General features: G+C 35.5%; 1 protein-coding gene across 1 annotated transcript in view; it reads left to right on the top strand.

Annotated features, from left to right (window-relative positions):
* LOC129232431 (ubiquitin conjugation factor E4 A-like) overlaps nucleotides 1-15,055 on the top strand; it is a gene marked incomplete at its 5' end in the record, with an annotated part of 81,333 nt that overhangs the window by 9,276 nt on the left and 57,002 nt on the right. The window contains 3 exon segments of the mRNA XM_054866576.1: nucleotides 1,993-2,195; nucleotides 9,420-9,605; nucleotides 13,928-14,045. Of these exon segments, the coding sequence (XP_054722551.1) occupies nucleotides 1,993-2,195; nucleotides 9,420-9,605; nucleotides 13,928-14,045 (507 nt within the window).

The raw sequence follows: 15,055 nt of genomic DNA, 5'->3' as shown, positions 1-15,055 counted from the left end.
AAAAAAATAATTGGTGGTCCCCTAGGACCACCAACCGCTGTCTCTTTTTTATCACACTCTGCTAATAGAATTCAAAAGCATTAGCCTAGCCACAATATTTAGCTATTTATTAGTCAAACCGTTGGTTGACTTCTTTTACAGTTAATTTTATTTTCAAAAGATTTATCTAATTTTAAATCACATAATTACATTTTACTCACACTTGGAGGGAAAAATATTGTCCTGAAACAAAGTAAAAATAGTCAAATTAAGTTCACAAATTTTTGGTAACCTATTTTAATTGTCGTTTAATGAAATTTGTTTTCAGACTGTATGCTTGACTGTTTAAGATTGCAGATTTGAATGTTTATTGTCAATTGCCTATTAAAAAATTTTAAACATTTAAGTTATATTAAAAAATCCTCATCAGAAGAAAAGTGTTTTATACTGTTTATCGGTTTTGTGCATTGTTATTTAATATTAAGTGTTCACATTCACACATTGTTTTTTAATATTATGTTTATCAGGGTTGGGATTTTTGCCGGGACAGTGGAAAAAACCATGGAAAAACTGGCAAAAATGGAAAAAACGGCAAAAACCTAATTGCAAATAAAGTAGCTTTATATTGTTAATCAAGAAATAGTGACAATATAATATAAATAATGCACTTTAATATTTTAGTTATGTCTCTCCATGTTACTTCTCATTTATAAGGTGAAAAATAAATTAAAAACAAACGTTGGGATTGCAAAACTTAAGATTTTAAATGTTTGCTAAAACAATTTTTTCAGAATGAGCCAACTTTTATTTCTTTTATTTTATATTTGCATCTTGATTAAGTATACTTTATATAGATATTTAGTATTCTGTAAAAAATGCTATAATAAACAAGCTAATTACATTTTCATCGTAAGTTAATTATTTGTCTTAGATGTTACTAACTGAAATTTTATGTTAATGCTTAAAAATTCAAAAGCAAAAATGCTCCATAACTTTAAAAGTAAGTTAATAAACCTTCAATTTTTTTAAAACTATAAAAATAATTGAATTAAAATTTTATCAAAATCTTTTCTTGCTTTTATTTTTATATAAAAAGGAAAAAAAACTGTCCGTAAGTTGTTAACACAAAATCTATTTTTGCCACTTTGGCAAAAACTGGCAAAATCCTATTTTTGCCGGGCGGTAAAAACCGTGGTTTTTTCCATGGTTTTTTCCGCCCCCGGCAAGAACTTGCCAACCCTGATGTTTACCATTTTTAACTTTATTCGCAATACAGTAGTTTTGCAATTAAGTGCTTTATCAATGAGCTAAAACTTAATAAATGCAATCATCATAAAGCGTAATTTTTTGGTACAAACATATTTAGTGTTCAATTTAAAGCAGACCAGTGCCGTTGTTTGAGGACCAGTACATATTGTAACAGATCCGGCGCGACTTCCACTTTCTTGAAATGAAGACACAGTTCTTGATAAAAACACAGGAGCTTTACTTACACTATGTACAGGAGAAATGGTTAACAACTGCTAAATGAATCATCAGCAATTAAGCAAATATCACACAAACCGTAAACTCAACGGTTACACACGTATTTACTTCCAAATACGAAAAACAACACAGCGAAATGCCTCGCTATAAACAGAGCAAAAATGCTCTCCGTTCGAAATCTGAATCGAAACTAACTGTTTATCCATCGCTAACGGCTTAAATACACCGAAAAGAAATTTCTCAAATATTCCACACGCTTCTGTAAAGTAGTAGACCACTATCAATGAAAAGAAAGAAAATAGGGGTCGTATAATTTAGCCGAATGAAAAGGGGTTGTATATTCATTACGGGAAACTATTTACAGGTTACGTTCCTACAATAATTACTATTTACAGAATTTGTAACAATATTCACGTTGAATGGTCCAAGGGACCAGTAGGATTTTTTACTGATTTCTAACACTGGATATATATCATGATATATATCGGCGAACCTCTTGCTGAACGACCTCTGTGACCTCTGTTCCAGGGCACTGCGAGGTGCTGCAGCAGTTCCTGCTGGACGTGTCGGGCTCGGTGGTGAACGTGGAAGGGGCGGAGCTAGCTGAAGTGCTGACCCCCGCATTCGCCCATTTGCAGGCCAAGCTGGCGGGGGCGGGGCTCTTCGACCGCAACCTCTTCCTCTACATAGACACCCTCAACTACTTCGCGTCCTCCGAGACGCTCATCAAGGTACGTTTCCGTTGCCAGGGTTGCCACGCCACAGGGAAACCTGAAGACGCAGGGAAAACACAGGGAATTCAAAAATCAACAAGGGAAAATCCGGGGAATTTCGAAAATTTCCTCAAAAACCTGGAAGATGCAGGGAATGTTTTTTCCTTCTTAAATTAAAGTTACAAAAATCAATTCCCAAATATAGAGAGTACCCAAAGTAGAGCAACCTCTTCCTCTACATAGACACCCTCAACTACTTCGCGTCCTCCGAGACGCTCATCAAGGTACGTTTCCGTTGCCAGGGTTGCCACGCCACAGGGAAACCTGAAGACGCAGGGAAAACACAGGGAATTCAAAAATCAACAAGGGAAAATCCAGGGAATTTCGAAAATTTCCTCAAAAACCTGGAAGATGCAGGGAATGTTTTTTCCTTCTTAAATTAAAGTTACAAAAATCAATTCCCAAATATAGAGAGTACCCAAAGTAGAGCAACCTCTTCCTCTACATAGACACCCTCAACTACTTCGCGTCCTCCGAGACGCTCATCAAGGTACGTTTCCGTTGCCAGGGTTGCCACGCCACAGGGAAACCTGAAGACGCAGGGAAAACACAGGGAATTCAAAAATCAACAAGGGAAAATCCAGGGAATTTCGAAAATTTCCTCAAAAACCTGGAAGATGCAGGGAATGTTTTTTCCTTCTTAAATTAAAGTTACAAAAATCAATTCCCAAATATAGAGAGTACCCAAAGTAGAGCAACCTCTTCCTCTACATAGACACCCTCAACTACTTCGCGTCCTCCGAGACGCTCATCAAGGTACGTTTCCGTTGCCAGGGTTGCCACGCCACAGGGAAACCTGAAGACGCAGGGAAAACACAGGGAATTCAAAAATCAACAAGGGAAAATCCAGGGAATTTCGAAAATTTCCTCAAAAACCTGGAAGATGCAGGGAATGTTTTTTCCTTCTTAAATTAAAGTTACAAAAATCAATTCCCAAATATAGAGAGTACCCAAAGTAGAGCAACCTCTTCCTCTACATAGACACCCTCAACTACTTCGCGTCCTCCGAGACGCTCATCAAGGTACGTTTCCGTTGCCAGGGTTGCCACGCCACAGGGAAACCTGAAGACGCAGGGAAAACATAGGGAATTCAAAAATCAACAAGGGAAAATCCAGGGAATTTCGAAAATTTCCTCAAAAACCTGGAAGATGCAGGGAATGTTTTTTCCTTCTTAAATTAAAGTTACAAAAATCAATTCCCAAAAACTACCAAAAATTAAATAAATAGTAATAATTATAATGAGAATATTAATGAAGTTCAGAAATAAAGTAAAATAAAAAATGGTAATTTTGCTTGAAAGTTTTTTTTTTAAAGTAAATGTTAAAATATTTATCATAAAAATAGAATCTTGAATTTCATGATAATTTAGAGTGTATGAAATGAGTCGTCGATAATCATTGTTCTGGGTCACTTATACACTTTTAGGTCCATGGCTGAGAGAAGTTTTTTTTTTTGAATAAAAAGATGAACATATTCAACCGCCATGCTATTATTTCAGTTATTATGAATTCTTATTTATTTTCCCTTATTTATTTAGAAATTTGTGTTTCGTTTTTTTACCCTGTGGTGAAATTATCAAGATATTAATGTTCTTTTCCAAATAATCAGTGCTCGCTCGTTTGTAATGTTTTATTTTCATACAGGGAAAACACAGGGAATTTTTTTTCCAAAATTGAGTGGCAACCCTGATCGCCGACATTCATGAAAGCGGCGAGCAAATTAATGTCATCGCCTGCTTTTGTCACATGTGTAAATGCGGTGTATCCCCAAAGCAGAATACTACTAACCAGGAAACATCACTAGTTCAGTAATCATGAAAAAAGTTAAAAATGGTCGCATTCGAAAGAGTATCTTTAGAAAAAAATTTGACCCAAATATTGTGTGCCCTCGTCCTTTTGTTTTTGAGATATGGGGGGTCAAAGTCTGTCGAAATCTTACGAAAATTCGCCAAATTTAAAGACTTGGCAAGAAATGGAAAATACCACGTGATTTCATCGCCTGCGTCTAGCAAGACTATCATTTCCATTTCTGGTCATCTGCAAAGCGCGTAAACGATGTTTCGAATTAACCCTTTACTTGTGTGGGTAAAATTAAAAAGTAACTATGAAGTCTGTGAAATGGAAACTAGAGAGCTTTATCCAGAGGAGCTACAACTTTATAACGAAATTGAACGCAAGATTTAACTTTGTAATCGTGATAATAATGCATTTCAGAATTTAAGTGCATTTCAAGTGTGTTTTACTTAACTAATTTAAGTTTGTACTCTTGTAATGAAATGTCTTGTAAGTAATTAATAATTATGTACGAGAATTAATATGAATAAGTAAAAAAAAAAAACATGCTTATTAAAGCTTATATATTGAAAATAAAATGGATAGTTTTTGATGTTGAAAGAACATGATCATGGATTGTAGTATCCCAGCTCTTATTTATTTTTTCAAAAGTTATTATCATTCATAAAGTTTTATTGTCTGACCACTGCTAGCGAAAATGTTTAATTTAAAATCGAAAAAAATAATAATTAAAAAAAAGAAAACAACGGATAGTAAATGTCAAAAATTTGCACAGCAAAACTAACGATGTCGAAAATTACTTCATAACAGATTCTTATCAAAAATTTTATAGTCGGCGTTCATTACAACAACCCCTGTAGTTCGAAAAAGTCTGTCACTGCAACTGAAAGTCGCTATAACATAAATGCACATCATATTGCATGTTATTTAGTCATTTTTAAAAATACTGAAGTCACTTTTACCAATTATGTTTCACGTTAAAAGGGAATTCAAATACGAGCAAAATAAAATTTAATAGTTTTTTTTTTTTTTGACTTGTTAGAGGGTTTACACATAACTTGAAAACGATACACATAACGAAAAACACACTGGAAACAACTGACAGAAATCGTTTTTTTTTTTTTTTTAAATTTGAGAACAGGGTTTCAAATCTTTAAAAATGTCGTTTTCTTCGTATTTAGATACTGTTGAAGACTTCAGATTTACGACTTTTCAAAAAAAAAAAAAAAAAAAGACTTTAAAGTGTGTTTACCGTTTCTCTACTGTTATCATATTTTTTTCAAAACAGTTTCATCATCGAAAAAACTCTTTCAGTGGAAATATTTCACCCGCAGAAGCATAAAAGTTTTAAACATCAGTTTTTTAACAGTCTTAAGAATAACAAAAAATTCCATTGTTTTTATAATAAAATAAAACAAATATTTCGGGCTGTGGCGTTTTCCCCTATACAGTTGCACGTTAATATCCCGGAACACAAGCCCCTAAAAATTTCAATGCCGCAGTCTGTGCCACGACACCCCGCGCCATGGTAGTCACCCCGAGTAAAGAATTAATGCGATATTTCTCACGCGCTTTGGTGGTGACCAAATATGGAAGTGAAATGTCTTGTCAAATGCAGATGTTGAATTCGCGTCGTACCTTCCCTTTCTGAACAAAACTCGCTAAATTTGGCGACTTTACTAAAAATTTCGGCAATTTTTAAGACATCATATTTCGATAACGTGGTCACGAGGGCACGTAGTTTCAGTGCCATAAACATGTTTTCCAATGCTCTTTCGAATGCCACCAATTTGGATTTTTTTTGAATTTCCTTGATCGTGATGTTTCCTGGTAAGATGCCTGAGCTGCAGAACAATTCTGTTCAAATGTGAGAGGAAAACTCAGACAAATATTCTGCAGAAATTCCACAGATTTCTGCGAAATTTCTGCAGAAAATCTGCAGCAGCTGTAGATTTTCCAAATCAAGATAAAATTTTGCACAAATTCTGCAGATTTCTTTAAATTAGAAAAAAATCTAAAATTCTCGGAAGTTACGATAATTTGACGGAAAGCTCACAAAAAAATGTTGAATTTGCATAGTCGTCTGCAGGAACTTTAGACTTACTTCAAACTTAAAGAAATCTGCAGAATTTGTGCAAAGTGCTCTCTCGAGTCGGAAAATATTTGTAGAAAATAGGCAGTTCCTGCAGATTTTCTGCAGAAATTTTATTTTCTAAATCTGAAAATGTTCTGATTTCTCTAGCGCTTTTGGTTCCCCTTTTCCTTATTTTTCCCAATCCATCTTCATCCACTGCAATTTCCTCCATCATAGTATGTTTTGGAAACATGCCAATATTGAAACATGTCCATTGTTGAAAATTGTGTGTCTTGTTTGAGATTTAATCCTTTTGCATCCTCAAAATATTTCAATAATTTAGAAAGTTTTGAAGTGTTTTATTATTTGCTTCCCTAACTCGACTCATTTTATTTACTATTTTAGTAATTTATTTACTCACTAACATTATTTTTATTTCTCCTTCATGCTATGTAAAATTAACCGAAAAAACGTGGTTCGACACCTAGTTTCGGATTTTTATAAAATTTTGTATCTTTGTTCTTTCTATTCATTTTAGAAAGCATATAAAATATTTTTGGAGAATCTCAATTGGTTTAAGTTCCACAGAAATGCATAGCATCAGTAAAGTTTTAAGAACTGAAAGGAAAAAAAAATTTATGAAACAATTTTGATTTGGGGTTTCTGATTTGTGGAAAAGCTCACATTTGTTGCTTATGTATAGCTTGAAGTACTTGCAGAACAATTTTGGTCAAATGGTTTTACGTTGCAGAACATCGTCAAGTATTCTGCTTTGGGGCAGTGTATATCATGTCGATTGGTGAGGTATGATTGAAACTAAATCTCACCCAAACAACGTGATGCATTTAGCAGAGTGTGAAATTAGAGTTCGTGAATCAGTATGACCGAAGACAAAAAGTGTAGTAAGCATCAATTATTCAGTAAATTACCGCCCATTAGCCAGGGCAAAAGCAGAAATACGTGAAATACACCGCCATCTCAGTCATTTCCGGCCGAGGACTGCAGTTTTGTGCTTATTAGCACTCATCGGCCCGGCAAAGGAAAGCGACTGAGCTGGAGATGGAAAACCTCTTAAGGAAGCCAAGAGTGCCAAACAAACTGGTAGCTAATATAGAATTAGCAGACCAGACGAGTGACCGAAGCAATGGTTCGGTTCAACTCGAAGATTGAACGCAAGGCAAGGTATATTCAGTAAATTGCCGGACTGATGAGTGCTAATAAGCTCGAAACTGCAGTCCTCGGCTGGAAATGACTGAGCTGGCAGTGTATTTCACGTATTTCTGCTTTTGCCCTGGCTAATGGGCGGTAATTTACTAAATATACCTTGCTTCGCGTTCAATCTTCGAGTTGAACGGAACCATTGCTTCGGTCACTCGTCTAGTCTAGAGCTAATTCTATATTAGCTACCAGTTTGTTTCGCACTCTTGGCTTCCTCAAGAGGTTTTCCATCTCCAGCTCAGTCACTTTCCTATGCCGGGCCGATGAGTGCTAATGAGCACGAAACTGCAGTCCTCGGCTGGAAATGACTGAGCTGGCGGTGTATTTCACGTATTTCTGCTTTAGCCCTGGCTAATGGGCGGTAATTTACTGAATAGAAAACCCATTGTTGCAAATTTTGTTGCCTTGCAGCAGTAATGTTAAAAGTAATTGCAATGAAAATTTTGAATCAAGGCTTCTCTGAAGCAGGCATGAAATTAGCAAGCGTAAATCCTAGAGAGGAACAAGAATTAAATTTTAGTGCCAGCTGCTTAAAGTTTTAGGCACGTATATAGGTTTTTTTCCTTTTTAGTACGGAGCATTTATATGAAAAAATAAGGCAAAGTTTTGTGATGGTGAACTTATTCTATTTCTGAAATACGTTTACACTAAAAAGAAAAAAATAACATAACTTTTTAAAATATACCAAGCACTTTTCATAATGCACTCAAAAGGACAAAATAACTTTTCTGAGTCAGAAAGGACAATTTAAGAATTCCTGTAGTTTTCGAAAATTCAAAGAAAATGACACCACAAACGAAGAAAAGTGGGGTTCTAGTCATTTCAAACCAAACTTTCCCAATAAGAAAAATATGCATGTTTCAACCCTCAAAGTTATAATTGAAAGCTAGATAATGATAAGAAATTCTCTTCATAACTTGAGCCACACTTTTCTTCGTTTGTAGTCTTGGAATTTTCAAAAACGACAGGAATTCTTAAATTGTCCTTTCTGACCCAGAAAAGTTATTTTGTCCTTTTGAGTGCGTCATGAAAAGTGCTTTGGGTTTTTTTAAAAAAATCTGTTATCTCTTTTTGAGTATTTGCTTTATTTTCTCATGGTATTTGGCATTTTGTACATCTTGTATTAGATATTTGTTCAATTTACTCTCATGATTAAAATCAAAGTTTAGATGCCATAGAATTGTCTTAGTACTACAAATGTTTCATAAAACATATGGACACTGTGATAGGGTATATGCCCAAAATGTCGTGGCCAAAATGTCACGACTAAAATTTAGGTGGTCAAAATTGTCGCCAGGCCAAAATGTCGCCAGTGTTAGTTTTTTAATTTAAACTTTCACAAAAAGTGAAAGAATCACTTAATTTGAAAAAAAAAAAAAAAATCATTAAAAATACGTTTTTGCATCATGCAGAATCAATCCTTTTTCGACGTAAACATTGCATCACGTTGTGACATCATTAGTGCGATGGGTCACGATAACTCAGTCAAATGAATGAACTTTTGGGTGAACCGAGTCACCAGTTCATTGTATCTTATAACCGAGAGTTTTTTTTTAGATTGAGTTACTTTTTGATTGGGAACACATCTTTAACTTTCTTGCATTGGCAACACATCTTGTGTTTTGCATATTCTTAATTCGAAAGCCATGTGAAGACTTTAAATACTTTGAGCGATCTTTTTCGCTCTCTCTCTCACCTATCGTAGCCATCATGTGTTGCACGTAGTAATTGGCCGTAATTTCGTGATGTCTGCCAGTGCTCTTTACTCCTGGCAGGTCGTAATACAACGTGATGTCAATTTTAAAGTTCTAAAATGCCTTTAGGGCCTATTTTGTGTGTTACGGTAATGCTTTATATTCCATGGAATCAGCATGTTCGTAAATTGACTTTGTTTCGTTGTATCATAGCGGCTGATATATTTATTTTTCAAAATGTTTTTTAAATATCAATGAAGATGTTGTTCTACAACTTAAGCAATCTCTAAAGATAATAAATAGATTTTCCTTGAGACCTTGCCTGAGTGCATAACTTTATATTTCACTGCTATCGTAGTCTGTGCATGAAAGATTGAAGAACTTTTCTCCCCCCCCCCGCAGGCACTTCTACAGCACAGCCTGCCTCGAGAGCTGCGCAATGGCAAGGCCTACCAGCAGAGCCTGCTGGGGCTGCCCCTGGGGGTCTCCTGCCTGCCCCCCTCAGAGGTGGAACCCTTCGAGTTCTTCCGTGAGCCCGGAAGAAGCTCCACGCAAGACCACGCCATCACGGAAGAACGACTCTCCCTGGTGAGTGCTTCTCATTCAGGGTGGTAACCCAGGGTTTGTACGTGATACCATTGATGAATGATATCACCTATTAACTTTAATACCTCTTGCAAAGTTAGTGAAAGAACTAACATTTCGTCTACTTTCTGTGAATAACTGATGAAGAGACTTCTTTAAAAATAACTAAAATTTATTAACACGTGAGAAAAAGTAAATATAATTGTATAAACTTAACTGAAGCCAAAGGTAAAAAAAGATTAACTAAATATGACTAGCAAGTTAAGCTCATCCTAATACGGCTCGCTAATCTATTACTATGATCAGCCGAGCAATACGAGCTCCACCCTAGCTACGATTTACGGGACGGACATCACCGAACGAGTCTTAAAAAAGAGAGAGCGAATCTCAACTCCGTTCGCTGTTAAATAGTCTGTCCTCATCATTATTCACATCAATGCCCTCACGTCCACGCAGCCAATGAGGATGCTCCGAGTGGCAGAGACGCCTCCCTGTTAGGCCAATGGCGGGAGTCCGTTACGTCACGCGTCCCATAAGACAGCTCGCTTCCGATTCGCTCGGATTGTCGGTCCGAACGAGCATCGGTTGATTATCGTGAAGTTCAGTTACCTGGGCAAAAGTGTAGAGATGTTTGTAGAAATTCTATCTCTAGCAGTACGCTCCTTCAAAACTCCTCCGATATCCTTTCGATTGATTTATTATTTTTCATATGGGGGACGTTGCAGCGGGATTTCCCGTTTGTTCTAGCTGGGTAGTTAGTTTTTTTTACACTTAATATCTGAGGACGATTTTTATCCTTTGAGTATGACCGAAGGAACAAACCATACAATCTATGAAGATCTTTTAAGTACGCGAGAAAAAATAGTTAATAAAACAACAGCTCAGTGGGCATCGGATAAATCAAGTTGTAATAAATACACGCATTCTGACACCAAGCATCTTAAAAACATTTTCTTTTTACATATTTTTTCAACAAAACGGTTCAAGCACTTGAGAGTTTATTGAAATATTTTAACTTTTCAATTTACAAAACTTGAACAGAACAACCTCTGTCGGGTCATCTAGTTTATGTATAAATACACAAAAAAGATATAAAAACATACAAACAGAATTAATTGAAGTAAAGGTTCTTTTCTTGTCAAAGAATTAACTGGTAAAACTTTGCCTTGACGTTAACATGCAAAGCAGTAAATATGTCTTTTTGAAGTTCTTACTGAGACTTACATTCACACTTTTCCCTCTCACCAATCGATTCACATCGGTTCAGCTCCGACAGGTGGTACGACGCCCATGGTAACTTTTTATAGAAAAAACTTGAAATGTGATCACACTGTTATTTACATTACATTTCATCGTAAATTATGTGACATGAAGCAAATCCATGAGATAAATTACTTCAAAATTATTTTTATAAACTAGTAACTTTAATTCTACTAAATTTTTGATTTAATTTTGATTTTTAAAAGTTTTTTTTTTTCAATTTAAATAAATCTGAGTTTTATTTAGCGTATATAAAACAATTTCACTATTTAATCTTAAACGTTACTAGTTTAGTTTATTATAATATCATACTAATTACCCCACATGCATCAATTCATATACATCCGAACTAGGGACACCTGTATTTAAGGGACAAAATGTTCAGTCCCTCTAATGTTCCTAATTGAGAGGTTCTACTGTATCTGCCTTTGCTCGTTTATGAACTATTTCCAGGGTTCGTACGCTCCTTCAAAACTCCTCCGATACTCCTTCATTCAGGGAATTTTTTGGAAGGGCCCTTCAAACTCCTTCATTTTGGTTTGAACTCCTGCAAAACACCTTCTTTTTTAGTTCAAGACTACATAATTTTCCTCTATGAGAGTAACTTAATATACTTTGATCGACAACTTAACGTTGTCACAAGGGCAAAGATATATGTACGATTTCGATGTAGTAATTTCATATATTTTTTTCAAAGATGTGATTTACAAATTGACCATAGAAGTCGTAAAAGTTGAAGGCGAAAATTTTAGTAGACAACTAAGACATTTCAAAAGTGAAGTAAAACATGCGTAAATGGTGCTTGGCTATTTTTTCAAGTGTGTTGTGGTTATTGCTTTTCCCTCCACCAAACTCTCAGCAGCAAAAGTCAGTTTGTCTAATTATTATTTAAACTAGCTGCGTTGCCCGACTTTGCCCGGTCTACCTTGAAAAAAACCATTGTGTCAAGTGAAGTATATTCAATAACTAGGATTAAATAAAAGCAAAAAAAACCATCATGCAAAATTTTCTCGCCAAACAATGACGACAGGTACTAAAATACTTTGAAGAAATTAAAATAAAATGAGGAAGATGGATTTAAAAGGCGTAACCATGTAAACACAAAATAAAATAAGTTTAAGTATTGAAAATGAGAAAGATGAAAATAAACAATGGATTCAAAAAGCGTTACCGTGGAAACGCAAAATAAAATGGCTAAAAATTTGAATAGAAAAGAGATTTTTAAATTTCCTTTAATTCGCTTGTAACTTTTTTTCTAATGGAGATAGAGGGTTAAACTTTCGACCTTAGGTCGAGTTATATCTAGAGTAAAAAAAGCAGCTCTTTCCAATGGAGTCAAAACGAAAACTGTGGGACAATTCCTTCACTTTTTATTGATGGATTTAATGAAGAAAGTAATCCCTAAATTTCAACTAAGCCTACAAAAATTCGAGCTAAAAACGCAAATAACTCCCGCCGTAATTAAGTTAGAGCGTTGAGACAAATTGCGTAGAACGCGGAAAATTCTACTCTTTCCAACGATATATAATATTAATCTTTGCAAGTACCTTTTCACCTCCATATTCGGGAATGTATGTGAAAATTGGGCCTAAATTGGAATAAAAAAAAGAACTATTTATCGAATTGTTTTCGAACTGGTCTGCAAACCTTCTCAGGACTTAAAGGAAGAAACTGTGAAAATTTCAGCAAAATCGGCCGTGTAGTTCTCGAGTTTTGAGAGTTCAAACGCACGAAGGCTTTTTGGAGACTTCATTTTATACTATGTAGAGATATTACAAAATACTTGCAATGTACTATATTAAGTGATTGTGTTAAAAAAAAAACAATTGTGTAGTAAATCGCAGTTATGATATTGTAAAAAAACGGTCATCCACATCTACAAGTGATGTCATGCCTCGAGAGGGAGACGGGTCCATGAAATTGTGACAAGAGGACGAGAGAGGGTGACAAAAAGTGACATCACACAGTTAATATAATAATACTAGCTGCGTGCCCGGCGTTGCACGGGCTACCTAAAAAATGTAAGAGCAGTCCAGTTGATGCTTTTGTAGTACACTGACACTAGTTTCTAACGCGATAAGGAATAAATAAATGCGCGTAAAGCAAGGTTTGCAAAACACCAGTAAAACATATTTTTGCCAAAACACCTCATCAACGTTAATAATCGTTATCAATGATACAAGTTATGAGTACATTTTCAGTCAGCACAAAAGGGGAAAATATATGCATTATCAACTATAATCTTTACTCACGTTAAACTGAATTACATCCGATAGACTATATCGGAAATATTTATGCACAATAACAATCCGCTTTTTACATAAAATAGTCTACTACCCGGCGTTGCCCGGGTGTTTATTAATGCAACATACCACTCAGATAAATATTTGGATGGATTCTATCCACATGGTCGTACAAGAATTACGTTTCTTTTCAATGATTTTCTTCACGCTGTAAATGTTAATAAAAGCGTTCATCCGGAAAGTTGAGTTGAAGCACTGAATAATAATTTGAATGGAGGAAAGCCTTCGAAAAATAGTGATTTGATTTTGAAATCTAAGAGTCATAATTAAAAGTTTTTAATTGATATCTCCGCTAATTATTATCGGAGGATTATGTTAAATAGCCAAACATGAAGAGGGGAAGATGACGAATCCATCGATACCTGGTTCGATGGTCAGTTCACTGTCGTTCGGGAGAAGAAGCTTGGACATAGATAGATAGATAGATACTCAGATTTTATATGTATAAGATGACTTATGACAAGAGGAGTAGTAAGCCGAGGTGTGACACTTTGTGACAAATTTAAAGGGAGTCAAATATGTTGAGAAAAACGTGCGACATCATTTAAGGACAGCCCATTAGTACTCCTTCAAAATCCCGTCTTACTCCTCCAAAACTCCTTCATTTTATTTCTGAAATTGAGTACGAACCCTGTAGTCCTAAAAACTGCGATAACAACTACGAAGTTGCCTGATGGTAGGACAAAATTTACAAATTGGGGAAATGTTTTGGAAGGAAATAGTTTTAGCCGAAGAAAGTTAAAAAGATTGTGTCTGTTCTAGCCCCTGGTGACCATTGCCAGGACTGTTCACCGACTCTTCGACAAAATCCTGCGCAAGTCCATCGAGACGAGAGAGATGCTGTTGCACTGGCTGGGAAACTGTTTGGATGCCAATGCAGGTGGGTGCCCGTAGGGTAGTCTTTCACCTAAGAAACTATTTAATATTTATCTGTTAAAAGGAATTATTATACAGGGTGTTTTGTTTGAACCTGCAAGACCTTTATTTTGGCGACCGTTAGTCCTAGATATATACTTCCAATTGCAAAAATGTTCAAAATCAAATGAAGGGTTAAGATGTGGAAAGTTTGAAGTAAAACTAAAAATGAGTCAAAAATTCATAATTTAACTTTTTATACGGGCCCCAGGTCCTTTTACTTATGTTTAGGGATATAATCTTCATTGAAAAATAACTCCAACACAAAAAGTTTGAAATTTGTACGACCAATATTCACCGAGATATGAAACGCAGCGTTTTGCGACCATTACCACTTTTCACTCTCCGTCAGTAACACCTTTTGGGGGGAAATATAACGGTTAACAAGTATTTCAAATTATATGTGTACATAGAGAGTGATTTTTCAAATTATTCAAGGTTTTTTAGTGTGTTTTTGCGCATCACGGCATAACATTAGCATTGATTTTTGAATAGCAATGAAAATTATAAATATCTTTTTTTTTTCTTGGAGTACCTGTCACTCTTCTAAAGGGGCGATAAGTTCCAATCTCATCTTCTATATGGTCCCTTAAACCTTGAAATTGGCATATCTCCTTGAGTTTTGGTCGCACAAATGTCAAGTTCTTCGTGTCAGTACAGTAAAACCTGTAAAGTTGATCACCCTTGTAAGTTGACCACCTGTCTAAGTTGACCGCTTTTTTCAGGCACAGAATTGGCCCTTATCAGATAAATCAACCTCTGTTAGTTGACCACCTGTTTAAGTTGACCACTAAAGTAGTGCACCGCAAGTGGTCAACTTACACAGGTTTCACTGTAATAGTTTTCACTGGAGATTATTTCTCTAAATATTAGTTAGGGGACCTAGGGCCCATATAAAAAGTTAAATTTCATATGGCAAGTGGTCAACTTACACAGGTTTCACTGTAATAGTTTTCACTGGAGATTATTTCTCTA

Source organism: Uloborus diversus, unplaced genomic scaffold (assembly GCF_026930045.1).
Source record: "Uloborus diversus isolate 005 unplaced genomic scaffold, Udiv.v.3.1 scaffold_12, whole genome shotgun sequence".
Lineage (NCBI taxonomy): Eukaryota > Metazoa > Arthropoda > Arachnida > Araneae > Uloboridae > Uloborus > Uloborus diversus.
The sequence above is the reverse complement of the archived record's forward strand: the minus strand, read 5'-3'. Positions and strand labels throughout refer to the sequence as shown.